At 36.6% G+C, this 22860-nt stretch overlaps 1 protein-coding gene across 1 annotated transcript in view; it reads left to right on the top strand.

Moving 5' to 3' along the window:
* LOC140321746 (keratin, type II cytoskeletal 75-like) overlaps positions 1-16177 on the top strand; it is a 19664-nt gene extending 3487 nt beyond the window's left edge. The window contains exons 2-14 of the mRNA XM_072398536.1: positions 4-98; positions 1036-1070; positions 1169-1411; positions 9071-9255; positions 9358-9578; positions 9804-9864; positions 11173-11268; positions 11930-12094; positions 12812-12937; positions 13590-13810; positions 14977-15011; positions 15751-15840; positions 16032-16177. Coding sequence (XP_072254637.1) covers positions 4-98; positions 1036-1070; positions 1169-1411; positions 9071-9255; positions 9358-9578; positions 9804-9864; positions 11173-11268; positions 11930-12094; positions 12812-12937; positions 13590-13810; positions 14977-15011; positions 15751-15840; positions 16032-16177 — 1719 coding nt within the window. The remainder of the gene's footprint in view (positions 1-3; positions 99-1035; positions 1071-1168; positions 1412-9070; positions 9256-9357; positions 9579-9803; positions 9865-11172; positions 11269-11929; positions 12095-12811; positions 12938-13589; positions 13811-14976; positions 15012-15750; positions 15841-16031) is intronic.
* Positions 16178-22860: the final 6683 nt, after the last annotated feature.

The raw sequence follows: 22860 nt of genomic DNA, 5'->3' as shown, positions 1-22860 counted from the left end.
CGCCAAGTGCGTGACTACCAAGAGCTCTTGAATGTCAAGCTTTCTCTTGATGTGGAAATTGCCACATACAGTTTACTGCTGGAAGGAGAAGAGGGCAGGTTAGTTCAAGATAATCCACTTCAAAAATTGAAAACCACACATAAAAGATTTTTTATAAGGGGATCATAAATGGTGCCCCATTTTTGTTAGGATAAGTTTCTTGTAGGATAACATCAGTGATATGAATAGCAGGACAAGTCTTGTACTTGGAGTCACAGCCTCTACTAGTTGCTCGACACACATAAATATCCCATAAGCATGCAGCTCCTGGTTTTAATAATGGTTAATGCAAAAAAGCCCTCACAAACTCACAAAAAAGTATTTGTTTTATTGCACCTAGAACAGATGAAAATCAACTGCAAATATATTTTTTATATTATTCTACGAAAGTTTTTGTCTGTTTCCTTTAACTCTATGTGGTCTATTTATAAAGCCGGGAATCTGTCATTCACTGAAACATTCTCTGGTGGAGAACCAATCACTGTCATTGACAAATAGAACTAGAAAATTTTCAATGAATCCCAGATTCACTGCTATATATTTAGACCCATATGTGATTTCATCATAGTAATAATAATATCATGCTTATCTCTGGTGATGTCATACACGTATTAGGACCTAGTGTATTCCCCCAAGTCTTTGTATTGTGAATGTTAACAAATATCTGATGAATAGATATCAAAAATGTATAAACATGTATTTTTTTTATTAACGCTGTTTTCAATAACAAAGGCAGTGACATGTCATTCCATGATCAATGTATCCTTATAAGTGTCTTTACTGGAATTTGAAATGGTCTTAAATTTACAGAAATAGTATGAATTGTAGATGGTGAATATTAATATTATAGATTAGATGTATAAAGTGAAAGTCTGCCAACTGCTAATTAATTCAGGTGTATTCATAGATCTAGGTAAACATAGGACAGAATGGGAGTAAGACTACACTGTTATAATTTTAGTCTATTTGTAATAAAACCTTATTTTTCATTTACAGAATGACTGGACAAATAATCGACAGTGTGACCATATGTAAGTATACAATTATTTTGTGACTCGGCTTTTCTTGTTACATTGGTTAATGCAGGAGAAAAATAAAACACTCTTTTTTAATTTTTTTTTTATTTCAGCTGTTGTTGGAGGAGGTTCTGTCGGAGGGGGTGGTGGAGCAGGATATGGAGGTGGAGCAGGCGGTGGATATGGAGGTGGAGCAGGCGGTGGATATGGCGGTGGAGCAGGCGGTGGATATGGCGGTGGAGCAGGCAGTGGATATGGCGGTGGAGCTGGTGGTGGAGCTGGCGGTGCATATGGCGGTGGAGCTGGCGGTGCATATGGCGGTGGATATGGTGGTGGAGCAGGTGGTGGATATGGTGGTGGAACAGGCAGTGGATATGGAGCCAGCGGTTACGGCCAGTCATCTGCTTCCAGATCCTCTGTGGCTGTGTCCAAAACAACATCATCTTCAGTCAGGAAATCCTATTAAGTTGCACCACTATCATAGCACTAGTCTCCACCCTTCCATGTCAAACTTCACTTTACCTGTGTTGGTCTGCTCAAATAAGAGAAGCCTTTCCAGTTATCTTCAATGGTATCATCCTGGTCCTGTCCTTTTTTGTTTTTAGGGATACAGCAGACTCTAATCTTTAATCTGGTTACAAATAATTAGATTTTGATTGGCTAATTGAACAAAGTTTACATTCAGACTTAAACGATGGACCTTTCCTAAACAACTCATTTTGGTGATATCCAGAAAGGTGGCCATCATATTGCTCAAATGCTGGTAAATATGTTAAATTAATGAATCAAAATATTACTGTGTTTGACTATTTTAAAAAGGATAATTTATTAAGGTTATTGACTAAAAAAGAAAACCAGAACCTAGCCTGATGTATAAAAAGAAAACAGCATACTTCAAACAGAATATTGAAAGTGATATCATGTGCTAAGGGTATCATGTATAAATGTGACTGCTCTTGTATGTTTTCCTGTAAGTAAGCAAAACTATGGTAGATGTTGGCTGTAGCTGGTCCTAGAAATCCCTACTTCTCTTTGTTTCAGGAAGTATTGGATGGCAGCAATTCTGGGTGTTTGTTGTATATAAAATTCTTTATAATGCATTACTGGTTTATCCAATGCCAGGCTTGCATTTCTTGTCTTTTCTTTATATCTTCAATAAACTGCATGTTTCTCAAACCCATTGTTGTTTTCTAACTACTTTTTTTTAGGTTTTTAAAAGTTTTTTATTTTGGGAGTCATAATAATGTATGGAGTGACTTGGCTGCCATTGGAAAAAGCTAAGACCACTGAAAAGCAAGAATATTTCTTTAATCATAAACTACATCTGAATTTCAGTTTTCACTGCATGGATACATTTTTAAATCCTACAAGAAAAATGTATCATTCTGCAGCCTACCAGTCCTTAGATGTAGCAGCTACATTAGTTTTCAGAGATGTTCTGCAAACAACACACTTCCTGTGTTAGGTGGGACATTGTAGTCTTTGAAAATAACTGAGAACACTAGCTGAAGAAATCATTTCACAAGATTTCTAGCATCAATAACACTGTTGTGCACTTATCAACACAGAGTATAACCCTTTTGTGATATATTTAACAGATTAAAATGAATCATATAAGTGAAGTTAGTTGTTAGGGGTTACATACTCTTTAATACACTTTGCCCACCCTTGGTGTCCTTAAAACTACCTTATTAGGCTGATTGGTATGAGGTTTTAAAATATGTTATTTATATATCATGACTTTATCAATAAGTACAAAGAAAAAAAACATGTGGCTTGTAGGTTCAGTAAAATACACAATTTTTCCTTTATGCTTCTGTGACTAACTATGGACATGACTGTCTTTTAACCAATGATACACCTTAAAACATAGATTCAGTAATCTAGTTTGTCTGAAGATGATTAACTGCAAAACATTGTACATCATTACAATATTTAGATGGAGCTTTCCAGCTAAATTCCTTAGTTATGGCACACCTAGTGACAGCCCCCTATGAGATGGGTGGCCAGTGATTCTACTGTAATACTTTAATTGTGAATGACATGGAAAACCTCTTTGCATAATAATAATAATTATTATTATCCAGTATTTATATAGTACCGACATATTATGTAGCACTGACCATTGTCATTTAGCTAACTGTCCCTCAAAGGAGCACACAATCTAACGCCATAGTCATATGTCATGACAAAAATCAAGACAAAATATCAAAAACATGCTGGTAGGTTGTCACACTTAGCTCTTCCTCGCTAAACTCTCCTGTGCATGCGGGCTGAACTAACCCTGGGTGTGCCTGCCAGGGAGGCCAATCAGGAAATCTCCAAATCATCCCTGGCTATTTAGCTAGCTCAGACACAGCACTATTGTGCTTGCGTCTGCTGTGGCCCCATTGTCACTGATGTCTAATTCCTCAATTTTTGGTTCTTGACCCCTGGCTTATCCCCGACTCGACCCCGGCCTTCCTTGACAATTCTTCTGCAGACTGATTTGGTATAGTGCTTTATCCTGCCCACCCTGGTGTGCCCAAGGGCCGCAACCTGGCAGTAACCAGAAGCGCAACATCCTCACCACTAGAGGCTCTGGAGAAGACCTGGTTACTGGTTAGATGCTGCGCCTTGGCCCTTCTTAGGGCTCACACCACTCCTGTGTACGCCATAGTGCCCTCTAGAGGACCTGTCTGCCCAAGCGTGACACCACATACATTGGGATTTAAACAGATCCTTATATAAACCAGGGTGCTTATTTTTCCAAGAAAGAAAAAAAAAACAGGAAAAATACAGTGACTAAAATAAACAGTAATCAATAATAATGGCAAAAGATCAATAAAATGAATAAAAAGTTAAAAATAAATGAATACATTTACCATTAATCAAGTGACAGGTGACATGGAGGTCCTCTGGAATCTGGTTTGCCAAGGATGAAAGGTGGAAAACAGCAGACTCCTATCTACCTCCAACATTGGCAAAGGCCATATGTGGGGGAAAAGGCCTCATCCATACAATATAAGTTGTGGGCATCTGCAGGTGGGGAGCCTATTGTGACTTGGAAGCCCTCACTCAGGGGTATGAGTACAGGGTTACATAATACTCCTACCCGAATGTCTTCAAAGCTCATGCAGCAGTAAAACGAAAAGGGGTTTTTATTGGCTTTAGAAAGACAGTGTCATTTCAATTGGATAGAAAGGTGGTGGATGAAAATGGTCGATACTTGATATTGGTTGGAACATTAAAGGACGCTAAAGTGACTTTGGTATTCTAATATGGTCCTAATGTGAACCAGTTGCTTTTTTTTTGAACAGCAGATGATTTTGGTGCAAAAATGTGCAAGGTTATTTGATGATGTATGGTGACACCAATTTTCCACTAATACCAAGTATGGACAAGAAAAAGAATATATGGATTCTGCTGTATCTGGGGATAATATATTATCAAATAAATTGCTGGATTTGGTGAAATCTGAAATGTTGTCAGATACGTGGAGGGAACTACATCCTAAAAAAATGGAGTATACATATTTTTCCCATCTATCTCACCAACTATTTACCCGTATAGACCATATTTTAATACATCAAAAAGCATTGCTTTTGGTTTTGTCTTGTGATATTTTGGCGATCTCATGGTCAGACCATGATGCAGTTTGAGCTACATTGTCTTTCCCTTTTTGTTTAGATGGTCATTTAATGACTCTTTGCTTAGTAACCCTGAGGTAGATCAAAAAGTACAAGGGATTTTAGTTGAGTATTTCTCTTTAAACCAACAACCTATGACATCATTGGTTGTGTTATGGGCGGCACATAAGACGGTGGTAAGGTGACGACTCATAGAGATAGCCTCAAAGATCAAAAAGAAACGTAGGGCAAATGAAATGGAGTTAGAATCTAAATATGAAAAGTTGAGAATGCAGTAAAAAGCATCACTAAATAAGGGAGGGTATAGGATGGAGGAAGTCTGTATATAATTGAATCTTTGCACAGCATCTATTGCTGAGAAAATGTTGAGATGGTCAAATAATACATTTTATAGATGTAGTAATAAAATGCATACGTTATTGGCAAATAGGCTGAGGCATTCAAATAGATGCCCAAACACCTATAGATTGAGGGTAAATGGGATTGGTCCCCATAGTAATCCAATACATATATTGCAGGAATTTTTATGAACATCTACAAAAACTGTATCAAACTCCTTATTCTTTCGATAAGAAAGCTATGGAAACATTCTTTCAGTTTATAAGTCTTCTAAAAATTACCGCTAATAGAATAAAAATTATGGAAGCCCCTATTACTCTGTTGGAAGTGATTAATGCTATTGGGGATCTTAAAACCAATAAGAGACCAGGACCTGATGGGTTCACGGCAGTATATTATAAAAAATACCAGCAAATACTGGGACCTTACTTGGTGGAGACAATTGATTGGGCACTGAAAGGAGAAGCCCTTAGCTCGAGCATGTTGAAAGCAACCATCTGTTACCAAAACCCTCTACTGATGCAATGAATTGGTCTAATTATAGTTCTCTTCTTAATCTGGATGCAAAGATTTTGGTAACAATATTGGCATCTTGATTGGAAGATAGTTTGGGTGACTTAGTGTCGGACGACCAAACGGGCTTTATACCCAGACGACAAGTGGGGGAAATTGCACTTTATATCCAGACGTACACGTATTATACCCAGACCTACATGGAGGATATTGCACCTAATTCAAGAAACTAAACAAAATAAGACATCAGCTTTTTAACTGAGTTTGGACATAAGTAAAGCGTTTGACTCAGTGTTATGGCCATATCTTATATCATTAATAAACAAATGGGACTTTGGAGAGAACTTTTGTAAATGGGTTTTTACACTGTATGACTCCACTAAGGCATTTATACAATATATGGGCTACTGTTCAGAACGTTTTTCTATAGGCAGGGGTACCAGGCAGGGTTGCCCATTGTCACCATTGCTTTTTGCATTTTGTATAGAGATAAATGGGGAACAACGCAAACTCTGCCTTTTTGCGGATGATATTCTCCTTAGTCTTATGAATCCCATGGTAACCTTGTCCAATCTGATGAAGGTAAGGTTTTCAGGCCTTCTCGGGGCTGCAGTTAAATAAATCAAAATGTAAGGCTCTTAATATTAATTTATCAACAGAAGTGGTAAAACTGCTTAAAGAATCCTTTCCATTTCAATGGGAATTAAAAAGATTTAGCTACCTGGGTATATATATTCCCTCATCATATGAGCTCTTGTAAAGCGTCAATGGTGAAACACCTGATTGCTTTATTAGAAACATGGAAATATTATCAAATACCATAGTTGGGCAGCATAGCTTCTATAAAGATGTCCTGGTTATCAAAGATCCTTTATCCCATGAGACTCCTTCCATTACCTATGCCTAACCATGTCTTAAAAAAGATACAAAGTAAAATGTAAGAATATATTTGGGGGGCAAAGCGCTCACGAGTTCCTAGACATACTTTATATCGATCTAGGAACCTGGGAAGCTTATCGGTGCCACATTTGAGTTCATACTATTAGGCTGCCCAAGTTACAATATCATGCTCCAAAGAATATTCCTAAATGGTTTTCCATTGAGAAAACATTGGTGGCACCAATTTCAATAGATACATTACTCTGGATCCCAGAGGTACAACGGCGCCACATCATCACTCCAATAATGAGACATACATTAAAAATATAGGACTCAGTTAAATATATTGGGGGCCTTATGCCTAGTTATAGCCCAGTTAGCTCTATAATTAGGAACCCATTGTTTCCTCCTGGTCTGGAGGAACCGAGGCGGTTTTCTTGGCGGAAGCACACTAATAAGCACGCTAATAAGATAGTTATTAGCATGTTACAGAGATCATTGTAATTTTCTTGATTTTTTTTTCAGGGATCCACTGGAGAGCAGCATTTTTGGAATCTTCATACTATACAACATACATGGGCAGCATGGGGTTAGCACTTCGGCCTTTGCAGCGCTAGGTCCTAGGTTCGAGTCCCAGCCAGGACACTATGGATTTTGCAGGTTCCCCAATATTTGCCTGGGTTTCTTTCTTCTGGCTTTTCTCTGGGTACTCCGGATTCCTCCCACATCCCAAAAACATGCAGTTAGGTTTATTGGCTTCTCCCTAAATTGACCTTAGACTACATTAATGACATATGACTATAGTAGGCACATTGGATTATGAGCTCCTTTGAGGGACAGTTAGTGACAGGACTACAGCACTGTACAGCACTGTGTAATATGATGATGCTATATAAAGACTGTGTAATAATAATAATAATACATACATTACCCATAAAGTGGATGAAAACTGGGACTCACAGGATGGGGATTCCTGCCATATAATTCTATATTATGTTGAAGTAGGCTTCCTGTGAGAATGGGCACAAGGCCTTGCAACAAAATGGCCACCCAAATCAAGGATACTAATCCAACAAACTAACTTTACATGGAGATAAATGTGATCGCCACCTGCCAGATAACTCTCACAAATAAAATCAAATAACTGTAATGCAGCTCTAAGCTTCAGACCTTAAGTTTACCCTAGGATGAAATACATCAGGAAGGTTTCAAGTGGGGTTTCTATGATCATGTTCTCCACTAAAGTTTTCATGAATGCTGAGATCACCAGCATTCCTTGTTGTGGAGCCTTAAAATTGTTTGCAACAATCAGTCCTTGTTAACTGATAGAACCAAGTTCAAACAGATTCATGCTAATTCCTAACTTCTTTCATCCACTTCCTATCAACACGTGTGTTTCTGTTTCATCATAGTAAAACATTCACAATAAGATTGTTGTCTAGAATTATCATAGCAGGACACATGGTATGAAAATTTGCTCTTTTAGGCAGAAATTATAATTTAAAGAAACTATGTAAAATATTTCTTCCATATAAATAAAGCAACTTATATCTAATGTTCAATCCACACATTCAAATAAAATACCTGTTGAAATAGGATGTCAGCAGTCATAATAGAAGACTAGCATTCATTGGAACTGAATGAGGATATACCAGAAAATCATTATACAATAAAATGTTCCCTACAGCAACTACATCAACCTTTAATTACAACCTCCGTTTAATAGTTTCATTTGTAATTAAAAATCCCTGTACTTGCTTTAATTTCTGTCACAACAAAGCTAATGATTTGTGAGGCACCCCCTATTTAAAGTTTATAGTTTCTCAACCTATATTTTTTTTTTGTGAGATAAACTTTTATTACCTTATCAAATTCTAATGTATTATTTATTTATTTAATATGAATAAATATTAATTTGTTTCTTTTACAGATTGACTTCAATACAACTTTACTATTACTAAATAATACAAAAATATTGCAAATCTAGCTTACACCATCTTGCAAATAGATGCATTGTTTGTTTGATATTCAGGTGCAAGGATAAAACTTGCTTAGTGGCCTACTTAGATAACAATAATTAACTATAAAAAATAATGAACCTAAGTTAGATTAAAGTGGATCATATAAACAAAGCAATTTAAATGTCCACAATGTCATTAGGAGATTTTAATTTATACATTTATTTAGTTTAGAATAAAAGACTGCCCAATGCCAGGTCTGCCAAGCCCAAAACCAAGCCTATGACTGTGGCAAATGTGTAATGATTTTCTCATGAGCCAAGCCCTTATCAAAAATATAAAAAGGGTAATTCTTGTCCATAATAGGACAAAAGTTCAGCCTTTTAGCTTTTAAGGTTGCACACTGTCACATCTGCAAGAACCGCAATGAGTCAAAGCCAACAGTTAGGTGCTACCAAGCATGGAAAGGCTGGGGTTGGGGGTTCTTGTGGAGCTCGGAGCTTCAGTAGTTGTTCAACTGGTGGTGGGTATGGAAAAGTCAACTTCTCCTCTTCTTCTATGGTGCGATCTGGAGGGTCTGCACGCCTAAGTGGTGGAAATAGTAAATACGGCACAAACAGCCTCTACTGCTTAGGAGGAACCAAAAGAATTTCCATAGCCACTGGCACCAATAAAGAAATAAGCACAATGGGCAAAGGATTAAGCTTCAGTGGTGATAGTTTTCCTGTTTGTCCACCTGGAGGTATCCAAAATGTTACTGTCAATCAAATCCTCCTTCAGCCAATTAACGTTGATATTGATCCAAACATCCAAAAAGTCAAAATACAAGAAAGGGAGCAAATCAAATCTCTTAACAACAAGTTTGCATGCTTCATAGACAAGGTAAGTTAAGTTTCAAATACTGTATATTGTTTATTTATAAATTTTTAGCATTGTTTTGTTAGTGAATTCTTACTAACTGTTGAGCCCTAACAACTGTTTTAGGTCAGATTCCTTGAACAGCAAAACAAAATTCTGGAAACAAAATGGAAGTTTTTGCAAGAACAAAGTAAAAAACTGGCCAACATGAAAGACAACATCAAACCATTATTTGAGGCATACATTAGCGGCCTTCAAAGACAACTGGATACCGCCAAGAATGAAAAATGCCGTCTTGAAGGAGACCTGAAGAATATGCAGGATGTTGTGGAAGATTTCAAGGTTAAGTAAGTGAAACTAAATTCATATTTTTTATCCTTATACAGTAAATAATATATTTTATCATCTTTGCATTACTTTTTTTTAATTTTTTCATCATCAACAAAGAAATTACTGACATAAAGTTTTGTATTATATTACAATAGGCTCTGTTGATAAGTCTTCAAACCTGTATTGTGTCAAATAGTTCATTCTGATTATCAAAAAAAATGTATGTTTACTTTTGTTTTCAGATATGAAGAAGAGATTAACAAACGTGCCTGTGCTGAAAACGAGTTTGTATCTTTGAAGAAGGTACACTTCAGAATAGAAGCTGAACCTTAACATAATGTAGTCTGTTTGTCCTGTGTCTGTTAATATTATGATCTGATCTTTGTTGTAAGGCTCTCACCAATATTTTAAGCTGAAGAATATTTTTACTAATTTACACAAATTTAGGACATCTCTTTCTTTTTTGTTTTTATAAAGTACAGCAAACATGTTACTAATTAAAATATCTGTAAAAAAAAGTAGGAATACTTTGTCTAAAAATAATCACACCTAATATTAGCAATACCTTTTTGTATCTATTTTTCTGAAATATTTTTTTTTTGATTGATATTTTTTTTTACAGGACCAGCTGTCTTATAACTTTTTTAAGCAAAGTTAAAAGCTACAGACATTCCTTACAGACATTATTATTTCATTACCATTCTATAATACATTCATTTTATCATGTGCAGCACAATGTAGTGAATTTCACTAAAACGTTATAAATTCTTTAATGATTACATTAAATTGCTATGTTTCTTTCAATATTAGAGTGTGGGAAAATGTCAATCAGAACAGTATTAGATTTGTTTTATATTTAAATGTAATATGTAAGAACTACCCACATTTTTGTATAGTTCTTAGTAAAGTACGAAATAGTTTTATTTTCTGCTGATAGGACTACTCCTAAAGGAAAGATGTTGCTTTGCCCTGCATGGGCAAACACAAAGTTACTCCAAATTAAATCTTTATGAAGAGATCCAAGAGGCTATCATTTCTGACCTCTTTGTGTGTAAGAACAACAGACCTGGAGGAAGCATAAACATAAAATATAGAGCAATTTAAGAGCTTCAGATTTGTCGCAGATATTGTTTCAGGTTCCCATTTTGATCCCTGGCCATCTACTAATCTAAATCCTCTAACTACACACTGGCATTCACAAAAAATGAAATTTTACAAACCTAAAGCAATGGCTACTAGCCACTACGGTCAAGATTGTTCTTTCTTTCTTTGTTTATAAGAATTTTGGCAATATGTGGCACTTATATTGGCTGTTTAAAGTTGAGATCCTCTCAGGATCCAGAACAGACTTTGCGAAGGATGATGTCAGTCCCAGAGGTTCCTTCGGAAATGCCCCTACACTTCAATTTGCAGATTGGCAATTTTCATAAATATTTTATATATCTAGTAAGTTTATATAGCATGCTATGATTCTTAAATTAGTGTCTGCATATTGTTCTACCCATTTCAGTGCTTCATAATTTACAACATTTAGGTGTTTAATCATGAAACTTATATGTGCTGTTCTGTTTCCTAAATGCCTTTTCATATCATTTTCATTATTATTTTAAGGACGTTGATGTTCAGTACATGCAAAAGACTGAACTGGAATGCAAGCAGGATGCCTTGGTGGATGAACTCAATTTCCTGAAGACCTTATTTGATGCGGTATTAACACAATGTTTAAATCATTAGATGCTAATTCATCATTGGCTGGGCCAGACTGGCTGAGATAAGAGATAAAACCCTTTGTCAGTGCTTACACAGCAGTTGCTTAGCAAAACCTGCATCTGTCAAATTTTATGATAGCAGTTAATTGTAGGGTGTATGAAATGTAAGATTAATCCTTTTAACCATTTGAATGTAAGCCCATCGTAAACACAACTTTTAAGTAAATAGATGAAATAATGAAATATTTAGTGTTGTCATTGTATCACTTAGATCAAGATAACCCTCATGGGAACTAAATTATAATTGTTTAGGATATACTTTTATAATCCCAAACATTTAACTGTTCCACAGAAATGCTCACAATCCACTCCCTACCATAATCATAGCCTATTGTCTCTAATATAGTCTTTGGCCCTTTTTGAGAGAAAGAAAATTACCAGTAGTAAGTATGTATTTGGGAAGAAACCCTTACAAGCAAGGGAAGAACATACAAGCCCAAAGCAGAGATTAAAATTCAGGACCCTGTAGTTACAAGGTGGGGGTGTTTCTTTAAGCAACTGGTGGTGTTGTGATGGACTGTTGGGGGTCAGCTGCAATGTAATCAGATTATTACAAGCAATGGGGGGTTCTAACATGTCTTTACACTTGCTATTTTCAGGAAGTGGCAGACTTACAAGAACGAAATTCCAGCACCAATGTTATCTTGACTATGGACAACAACCGCGACCTGGATTTGGACAGAGTCATTGCTGAGGCTAAAGCTCAATATGAGGAAATTGCAGCCAAGAGCAGAGCTGAGGCTGAAGCCAACTATGCTAGACAAGTAAGTGATCAGCAGTGAACCTTTATATTGCTTGTGATTAGTTTTATTTGGAACATTTTTTAGTTATGTGATGTATCCTTACAGTAAACCTGTTCCCTGACTAATAGCTCTAAAGACTAATAAACAATAATCAAATCATAAAAATTCCCAACAAAGACACTGAAAACAGTTTATCCCTCCTAAATTTCTATGTAGAGCAGCTTGCCAACCCTCTAATGTAAACAAAGCAGATGCTTCTAAGTTGTTAGAAACTATAAAAACCCGACATTAGAGTTTTTGTTGAGCTCTTTGAGGATCTTTGAGAATGAATACCTTAATAGTATAAACAGCTAGAGCTGTCAGGAATGCTGATAGATTAATGGTGATATGTAAAAACATTCATGTCTATGGTCTGGGTACTGTTGTACACAGTGGCTGCCAGGGGTAAACAGATAAAGAATCCAAAATTAACTTGACCTTGATAACTGGTCAAGTTAGGATATGGTTCAGATTTTGATGTTCAGAATCCAATATTACTTCTTGAGCTGAACAGACCTCAAACTGAACTGAGGCAAATATGAACAACAATCTAGGAAGTAAGGGGTGATCTCCAATTAAGGTTTAAATTGTTGCTATATTGTAGCAGGGTAACTGTATGCTCTAAAATAAAAATTTTAACTTTTGCAGACCTTATGATACATATTAAATTATGCCTTAAATTCCAAATGTTCTTCATAGTTCCAGCAGCTGAAAGACACAGCCGGACAACACGGAGATAATCTGCGCAACCAGAAGAATGAGATACAAGATCTGAACAGCATGATAAAAAGACTGCAAGGAGAAATTGAATGTGTTAAAAAACAGGTAAGCTATTTCCTGCACAATACAGCTGCATTCACATCTTGTTTCCTCCTATTGCTGATTATTTGTATGGAGTTTGTAAAATGTTTTTCTTAGTGACCTTTGCTTTGTAGGTGGGAATGTGTATGTAAACTCTAACAATTAATATAGGTGTTCTCTTTTGGTCTGCTTTATATGTCATTAAAACATTTTATGCTATCTGTTTTAAAAAATTCAAAGTTTTAATAATGCTAATATTCCAGTGAATGTTTAACCTAAGGTGAGGCCCCTGCTCTTCTGTGGATACAGAATGGTCACTGACTGTTCCCACCCTAAAACAGGAACTGTGTTACTAGGAGGTTTACCAGGTAACGATAGGTGTAAAAGACCTAAAAAAAAACCACACAACATGAAGACAATATAACTAGGAACCGGTAAGCTGCAATATATTCAGATTTTGATCTTGAGCCTAAATATACTTTAAGTTGAGCTATGCAAATACATCATCCAACCTCTAGGAAACAAAGCAATTCCATAAATATTACTCTCTTATAATGCATATATATACCCAGGAACTAGGCTGGTAGCTTGAATGACTTGGTGGTACTTTCTTCAATAACCCCAAAAGTGAGCTTTCTAAGAGCCATAAAGCTTCACCTATTATTTACTTCTACAGATCTGTGGACTAGAGAGATCAATTACTGATGGTGAAGGGCGAGGGGAGGTTGCTCTGAAAGATGCCAAAGCCAAATTATGTGAAATGGAAGCTGCCCTACAAAAAGCCAAAGGAGATCTTGCAGTTCAACTACGTGACTACCAAGAACTTCTTAATGTAAAAATGGCCCTGGATCTTGAGATTGCCACTTACAGGACACTTCTGGAGGGAGAGGAAAGCAGGTAGGTGTGGTTATATGGGTGGCCTGGTATCTAAAAGCAAACATATCTTGCACTATTTCGGCAAGTTTATTAGTGTATTTACAGTTTAGGTCTGATTTACCCAGCAGACCTTTTTTAATAAAAAATAATGGGAGAACGTCTTGAATTCTATCCATAAGTGTGTATTTATCGGCTTACGCTCTTCTATGACATGCAGTACCTTCTTCTTGCACCTCTCACCTGAATGGTCACCTTCACCCCCAACATACCCTCATACCACTGTTTTCCTCCATCTCCAACACTCTCCCTTCTCCACCTCCAGCAACCATATTTTTTTTTAATTTTCACCTACATTTCTTCTATCTACATATGTTTCCTGTTTGCTTTAATATTTATCGTTGGACATAACAGTCTTTGCTTTGATGTGAGTATTTCTGTGAGCTAGTTAGTAATTTGTTTAGCATTGACATGCTTGGGTGAATGGTGTCCTTTTATAACTACTTCTGTAAAGCTCTATTTATAAAAAAGCCCCTAAGTGCACTGTTACCAAGTCTTCTCATTAGAGCAGCCAAAAAGGCAAAGCATTATAAAAGCCTACATTTTGTTTTTTCACCCAAAATACAGTGACTCAAGTGTTAACATCTCGATAAAAAAAAAAAATAAAGGCTTCAATAGTGAATATCACTAATGTGAATTCATGCAATTTTGTGATGACAACCAATAAGATATAAAGCATCAGCAAGTCCTCTGCATAAAAGCAAAATGAGTACATTACCTAAAAGTTTAGGCTTGCATGGCATAAAAGGAAGTTCAAAGTTACACACTATAGATCCAAAGGGCCATAACCCTTGATCACTAGTGGACAGTGACACATCATAGTCTGACACATTTTTCCCCGACTTGAAGCTCTCTGTTGTCTCTTATGTAGTTGGGAATTTACAGAGCCCCGAATGAGACTGCACCTGTTGCTGGTAACTTCTGATCTTCCAAAAAGAATGAAGCAGTGGCATTGCTTCTTTATTTGTGCATTGTAAATTAGACTTACATTACATGAAGGAAGGGCTTTAGAAGTAAAACTAGTTTTATGCACAAGAATCATTGGCATTGTGGCTGTAATATACAATGCAATTATTTATTTGGAAGGGTTTATTATAATACATAGTAATAACACTTTTATTTTTTTGCAGGATGCATGGAGAAGTTGACAATAACATTACAATCTGTAAGTTTAGTTATAAAATAGAAATATATGTTATAAACGTTTAACTGCATTGACAGCTTAGAGTCAATAATTCTGTGAAGGTTTTTCTGTTTCTGTCCCTGCTTAGTAGTTTCACCCCCTCTATTAGTCCTGATATCTATTGTTACTGGGACAGAAAAAAAGGTCCCACAACTTTATTTTAGATGCTGCAGCAAGCCATATACAGCCCACCTCATTTCCTTGCTGTAACCTTGAGGCTATCCAACAACAAAAATCCACTGCTTCAAACTGACACCCACCCATCAAGACATTTTAATATTTGCAAAACTCCTCCTGCTTCATATTAGTATCTTAGGGAAGCTGCGGAGACAATCACCTTAGCTCTAAGATACAAGCATTTAGCACTGAAAGTGGTCCAGTTTTCTTGGCTTTAATTATTAAAAAAAAGTTTACTGTGTCCATGTTGCAAGTTGAATTTACATTATCTGTATCTTTAAAAAAGTGCTGCAAGATGAATAATTTTTATTTTTTTAATTTTTATTAATAAGGTTTACATTCTGCAATCCTAAAGCCCAAGTCTGGACACAAACCATCTCCCAAACCACCTCTTTCAATTAATACAAATTTGGTTTTAGATTTTTTATTGTATACCAATGGTCAGTAGAAGAGTGGTGGTAGGGAGACATGGAAAAGGGTTATACCCATCCCAGAGATCAGCTTTAAAACTAATGTCAAATGTGATTTTTCTTTTCCTTTGTAGCTGTCTTTAACACTGCTGGGAAAGTTCCCAGTTCTGGTTCAAGCTGTGGAACAGGATCATGCAATGTCCGGATGACCAGTGCAATAGGAGGTAGGAACATATTGCCATGTGCTGTGGCCTTTTCTACCACTTTTAATAATAATAATAATAATAATAATAATAATAATAAACAGTATTTATATAGCACCAACATATTACGCAGCTCTGTACATTAGTGCTGTAGATTTTATATCTGCCACTTACATTTTTCTTTATTTTTAACTATCTGTCTGTTATTACAGCTGGGTCCGGCAGCGTTATGAAGCAAGGAAACTTTGGCGCTTCTGGTTGTGATACAGGAACATGCAAAACCAACAACAAAGTGTCCAGTGCCACGGGAGGTATAGCAGCACTTGTTGCAACTTCTTCTAGCAAGAAGAACTATTAGGGCAACATAAAACCCATTTAGTAGAGCAAATCTTTTCCTCTGAAAGCTTTTTTCTTACTAATAGCTACTTTGATTTAAGCTTTGATAATCCGCATAGGGAAGATCTTTATTCGGTATTGATTTCTATTCTTAGTCTTGGTAAAATAATATTACATTATAATCAATTTGATGATTTGTATGTTATTCATCTTGCACTGTTTAAAGCAATTGTTCCAGCATGTCCTGTATCTAATAACAGTGTGCCTGTATTCAATAAACTAACTGCATGTTAAAGTCATAATGCTGCATTTTTTTACAATACAAAAATGTGGTAAAATCTTACATACAAAGGCACATTTTAATAGAGTAAAAATGAGTTACATCTTTTGGAAATATTTTCACCACACCCACATTTTCAGTACAAACATCATGAAAAAATATGAAAAAAAAGCCCCTAGTGATGTCACAGACAAAACATCATGTATTTCGTAGAAAATAAATTGACTAGAGGGCTTCATTTACACCTCCTGTCCAATACCCCTTGTGTTGGTGTCAGGGTGTGAGAAGACAAGGAGTGAGAAGCCCAAAAGCAGATGATGGCCTAAAAAAATATATACATTATATAGATGCACATGGATCCATAACCCTACGTGACATGCGACATGCGACATGAATACACATGCGCTCACAAACTTTCTGACTAACTAAAAAAAACTTGACAGAACATGAAAACCTAGCCATTTTTTAAAAATTGGCTTTGACACATAGCCTTGACATATAAGTTTTTGTGTCATTACATGTTAACTGGGAACAGGTAGCAGCAAATGGCTGATCATAATGCTTTTACATATTCTTAGCTGACTTCAAATCAAAAAAAAAAATGTTCAATACGTAGTACATTTGACTGGTCCGCAGTCATATGTATTGGTTGTCATCTTTCGTATATCTATTTCCTAATGGAACAGAATCTCCTGCTATGTGAGATTTCTGATATAATTACATTATTATTCTTGGTACTGCAGCTCCTCCTCCTACCTTTAAAAGCAGGTTGATGTAAGCATTTTGTAAACTTTTGACTAGAAAAGCACAAATCCATAAGCTACCCATACAGATGACACAATTGTTTCGATTTTCTTATTACTAGCATATAATATACAGAACATCAGTTTCTGAAAAATTCTACTACAAAAAGTTTGTAAAATGTATTTGTCCTCAGAACATAATGTCTATAATGACAATCATTCCTGGTGCTTATAGCAGACAATATATTCTTGTTTTTGCTATGAATGGCATTGCAAGTATTAAAAAGAATTCTAATTATATATACTTCAATAGTTGCCAGACATTCATCAATAGACCTGTGCGTCTTTGGCGGCTGATTTTCTCAGACTTTTTGCCAGTTATTTCATTTTACGCATTCTTTCATTTCACTTTTCTCCCAACCTGTTATACTTTTGACATACCTGTGTTTGAAGTTTAAACAAGTTATGTGACCAGTGTGATAAAGTTCATTAGACATGCATGCTGCAGTTCAAAGATAGCTTGGGTAATTTATGAATGTGTAAAATTTGGTGGTGTGATACAAATGTTTTATATGGGATGGAACAGCTTTATCAGGGATAACCCCCACAAATATAATGTTAACAAATATACATATATATTTTATGCAATGTATTATTTAATGAATAAACAACCAACCGAGCTACGTCCATACCAGATCTTGTCCTTCCAGCTTTAGGCAAGATGACCACCTCTAAAAAACAAACAGAGGTTAAGAGGAAGCTGTGCCAAATGTAGGAACTGAGGGACATATGGCTAGCAAGCAACCAAGCTCTTGACATGACTGTGGCAAAACATAGTTCCGCAGACTTGCATCCCTTCAGACTACAGACCAGCTTAACCCCCCTTCTATTACCCCACTAACAACTTTAACATTTAACCCCCAAATAAAGACCACACCATATGTTGGTTAAATGGCCTGTAGGCCTTTTATTATAACAAAATATTAACTAAACTTTATTATCATAAATACCAATATAGAAAACAATATAACAATATAAATAACACATATAAATAACCAATATAAACATAACATAAATCCAATCAAATATCAACAATTAGTATATACGTAATAAATAATTAAATGCCAATCAAACAATAACAATACAATAATAATACTGATTCCCTAATTTTAGCTTACTGGTTGCTGGTCCACGAAGGCCACCACATTATACTTTTTTGGGGTCTTAAACTAAAATTACTCCCAGTCACCCATTCTCCCAACTCAGAAACTAATATTTACTTTTCTTTCCTGTGCAGCCCCCCCCCCCAAACAATTTTCCACTAAATCATTAACCAAAAACCAGGGACTCCATACCATAGATGTGTCCCTAATACCATAATTATTATTAAACAACCAGCAAACTCCCCTTGAGGACCTCAACCTCCCACACTATTTCCAACCCCCCCCAAAAAAAACCCCACACTGCCACCTAATAACTCTACGCTTCTGTCTAAAGCTGTCTCTGTCTGAAAGGACCCCCACTTCCTCTTCCTTACCTTTTAACTTCTTCTGCCCCCTCCTAATACCACCTCCTTAACTACCCACCCCCCTTCCCCTTGGCTCACTTCTGACCAAAAAACATATGCCTATGCTGTCCGCTTCCTGTCTGCCCAGTCATGTCGGCCTTCCCCTATGCTCCTTTCCTTGCACGGTATAGGCCTACATTTATGAAGAACCACAAAGGCACCAATGAACAGCAAGCAAATGATCAGCTCTGTTTAAGAAGTTTGAATTAGTAATATAAAAAATAATAATAATGATAGTAATAATACAATAAATAAACTGTTACCTGCTGGGTCAATAAACTCCTGGACACAAATAGAAACATATAGAGGAAAATAAAGCATCATTTCAATGTTTTCAGATCAGGGTGAATAATTAGAAAAAATAAGAAAAATAGGAAAATGAAGCAGCAGCATATTCATTGCCCATATCAACCAATCTAGTTCCCTAGAAGCTGAACCAATGCAACCAAATTTAAGAAGGATATGTTTTTGTGTTCCATTAGCTTCCCACCCTTACATACATAGGGTTAGTTGGATCCCCTCTGTAAACAACAGTGGGCCATTTCTATGTCATTGATAATAAGAACCTATCATAACAAATTTCAGTACCAAATGTGTATTTGACCAGGGGAAATATATTACACATCCACATGTACATCTTTACATTTTTGTTGCTGTGAATAAGTCAGGCAATCAATGATCTTATTACTGTGTTAATAGTTTAGTGCTATTTTTGGCTGGTACCAATTCTGTTTCCTAGTATTCCCACAATTCTAATAAAAAATCAAAACTCAATTCCACAATCAGACAGCAAGCACTTTTCTTGCAGGTTAGATCAAGCAACTACAAGCTTAGGTGTCAGTAAATTAGATACTCGCTATCATTCATACTGACAGAAAATTCCATGTGTGTAGCAAGGAACCACTTAGCACTTACAGTTGTGTTAATAAAAGCACACACAAGCCAGTGCACAACCAATTGGATCCTGTGATTACCATCAAATTGACACAGGACAGAATGGTTGCAGCATAGTGAGCTTAATGAAGGATTGCAGATAGGCCAGGTTTTGATGGTATAAATGTATGCCTTATTCAAATTGCTGAGTGCCTAATGCAAGACCAGAAATTGTCTTAGCTATATTATTTAATTTGTCAGCCACCTGCAACACAACTGATGTGACCAAATGTGGGTCTGCCTAATGAAAGAATTCCAATACAGTAATTGAGGCCTCCAGATCAGAGTGTATACACAATGCCTGCAGACATTCCTAGTAAACAGCTAATTTTAACAGAGCCATTGTTAGAGGGCAAACTGTGCAGCATGTGAAATACCTGGATGTACTATTGTTATCCATAGAAATACCAAGCTAGCCACCCTAGTGTAGCAGTGAAGATACCTTGAAGCTTATGCTTAGGCAGTTTGCACCATGCAACCTGCACCATCAAAAGCAGATGCAGCAATCCCACATGTAAGGATCCTACCAAGCGATTGATAATCTCAGCGGACGGGCTGCTACTCCGGGGGGGGGGGGGGGGGGGTACATCCTCTTTTCTCCCAACAAAGACCATCCTGGCCTGGCCCTACTTGAGAGTCAAATCAAGGTAAGAGGCACAGGCACCATATTGCCATGGCCTGTGTCTGATGGAGCTAACTCTGAGTGTACTGACCATTGCCTGATTGTACAGGTACATAGATGGTAGGTCAACTTATATCTCCACCTGATTGTGGTGAGAAGCTAGTATTTAGATGGTCAGAATTTTGGCAGGGGGACAGCGGGAGCTCCCCAGAAATATGTGTGCTTATACATCTGAATATTTTTTATATCTGTCCATGATTGTGTTTATGCACATATCACAATCACTAGTAGATGACTTCTTTTTATCAGCCCCTCAAAGTCACAATGACCATAGAACATGTAAGTGCTAGTGTTGTCCAAACAACATTAATATTAACAGGGGAAATTCTAAAGGTGTCTTATGGATTTAGGAGAGTCACTACAATAGTCAAATGCACCAAAATGTCATATGAAAATCACCAATTGTCTCAGAAACAATGAGTTAAATATAAAAACTCTCCGAGGTTTTTGCCCAAAAAACATCATTTATAGCTTGTCAGTGGTAAGAAAAATATCAAGCTAGAAATACGAAGCATGTATCTCGGGGACCAAAACTGGAGCCTAATCTTTTTGGTTCTCTGGTTAGTTTTTACCTTGTGGCACTTCATTCACATGGCATGGATCAACCCCTAAGTATAAAGTACACGGATAGACCATTTTAATTACCCATGATACCCCAGCAGCACCAACAAGCCAAGTGAAGGGCCCTTGAAGGTTTTTTTTATAGAAAAAAATAAGCAGAGCAGAGGCAGAAGGTCTTGTAGGGGAGGAAGTTTCCTATATAATGAATTAGGTTTTTACCAGAAACCGAAGGCTCTTGGTGAGATTTTTATAAAAGATAACAAAGCTTTTACAGTTAAACTTTTTACACTCAGAGTCTGAGAAAGGAATATGGCATTGACTGTAACATTTACAGGCCTTGTCCCTTTTCACCTTGTGACTGGACAGTAAAAGAAGCAACATTGATAAACGAATACCTCTTTCACATTTATCTCATCTTCTATTATTATGTTCCTTGGTAATACTAGTACTGCAGCACAACCAATTGACTTGTTGCTTCTTTCTATCCTATTCAAAGCTCCTTGGTTGAAATTTACTGCTGTTAGCTGAAAACAAATCAAATTTAGGTACTATACTATGGAAGGGAATAGAGTCAGAAAAAAGTGCAAACACCACTATATACTTGGCTATCATTTGATAAAAATACATTCTGCATCAGGGTCAGTCCAGCTTAAAATATCTTTTAGGCATTTTCATCAGATAAGGATTCCATCCCTAACTGATCCATTTGCCTTACCTGACAAGTTTAGTCATATGAACCTTTAGTAAGTGCATTCTGAATTGTAGTTCCAGGAGGTTTTACTAATATTGTGATAAAAGCACAGGTGATCAGGTTGTTAGTATGAGTGTATATGAGTAATAATCTATAATAATGAGTAATTGTTATGAGTAAAGCTCAGTTATTGCTGATCCGGGCACTTTCCCACGGATAAAAGTGCAGTTGAAATTAAAGTTATTAAAGACAAATACTGCTGACTTAGGAAGACTTATAAGAGAGTAGTTGATCTGCAAATTGTTTATAACACAAAAGCACAATTTGTACCATAATTCAAAATGCATCATTTTAGAAAATAAACCTAAAGGCTTCTTTTTTAAATCCCACAATATAATATTATATATATTAAAATAGTAGTTCAACAAATAGGTGCAATAGGTGCCAACGGATTAGCCCTGCAGTGCACCATACAGCATACAGCATTTTTTTCTCATTTTAAGCCAATATTCTTTAATGCAGTGGTCTGAGCCTGCGATAGGAGAGCCCTGAGCCTGCGATCAGTACAGGGGACATGGTCTGCCGCTCTGGCCCGTGGGGTCCCATATGGGGTCCCTATCCTGACCCAGATGGGAGGTGCACCGGTCAGAGCTGGAGCCCACCTATCTGACTGGGCCACGGACCAGAGGTTGGGGACCCCTGCTTTAATGCACAACATAAAACATGTTAAAATGAAGGTAAGCTTAAAAAAACCTCACCTTTACTTCCACAGGTCTGTCAATCCTTCCGGAGGTTTCCTGGATCGAGTCCAGGGGTCCATGCTTGTTCAGTAAAACAGCATGGTGAAAAAGTAGCCTTAGCATGAACAATAAACTGAACAGTCAGCTTTGTTTCTTTTTTATCAAAACAAACTGCTTACTGCTTCGGTTCACAAACTTCATCTTCAGCCTTAGACGTACCGATTTGTGAACCATTGACCCAAACCAACAATGCAATTAGGAGTTTTAGACAGCTGAATGAATGCCTTGTTAAGTAACTCATTAAGTCAGTGAAACCAGAACATGGTAATGATAACCCTTGCAAATGTTTTTTTTTATTTTTAAACGCAAAGAACCAAAGTTTGTAGACAGGGTTATAATCATTAGTCTTCAGGTTTTTTTTAACAGGCCTTGGGTTGCTGAGCAACTAAGTTTCCTAAAATGGGAAAGACAGAGAAAAAGTTAGTCTTCTGTGACAGATATGGAGGGA

Source organism: Pyxicephalus adspersus, chromosome 1 (genome assembly GCF_032062135.1).
Source record: "Pyxicephalus adspersus chromosome 1, UCB_Pads_2.0, whole genome shotgun sequence".
NCBI classification, from domain to species: Eukaryota; Metazoa; Chordata; class Amphibia; order Anura; family Pyxicephalidae; genus Pyxicephalus; species Pyxicephalus adspersus.
The sequence above is the reverse complement of the archived record's forward strand: the minus strand, read 5'-3'. Positions and strand labels throughout refer to the sequence as shown.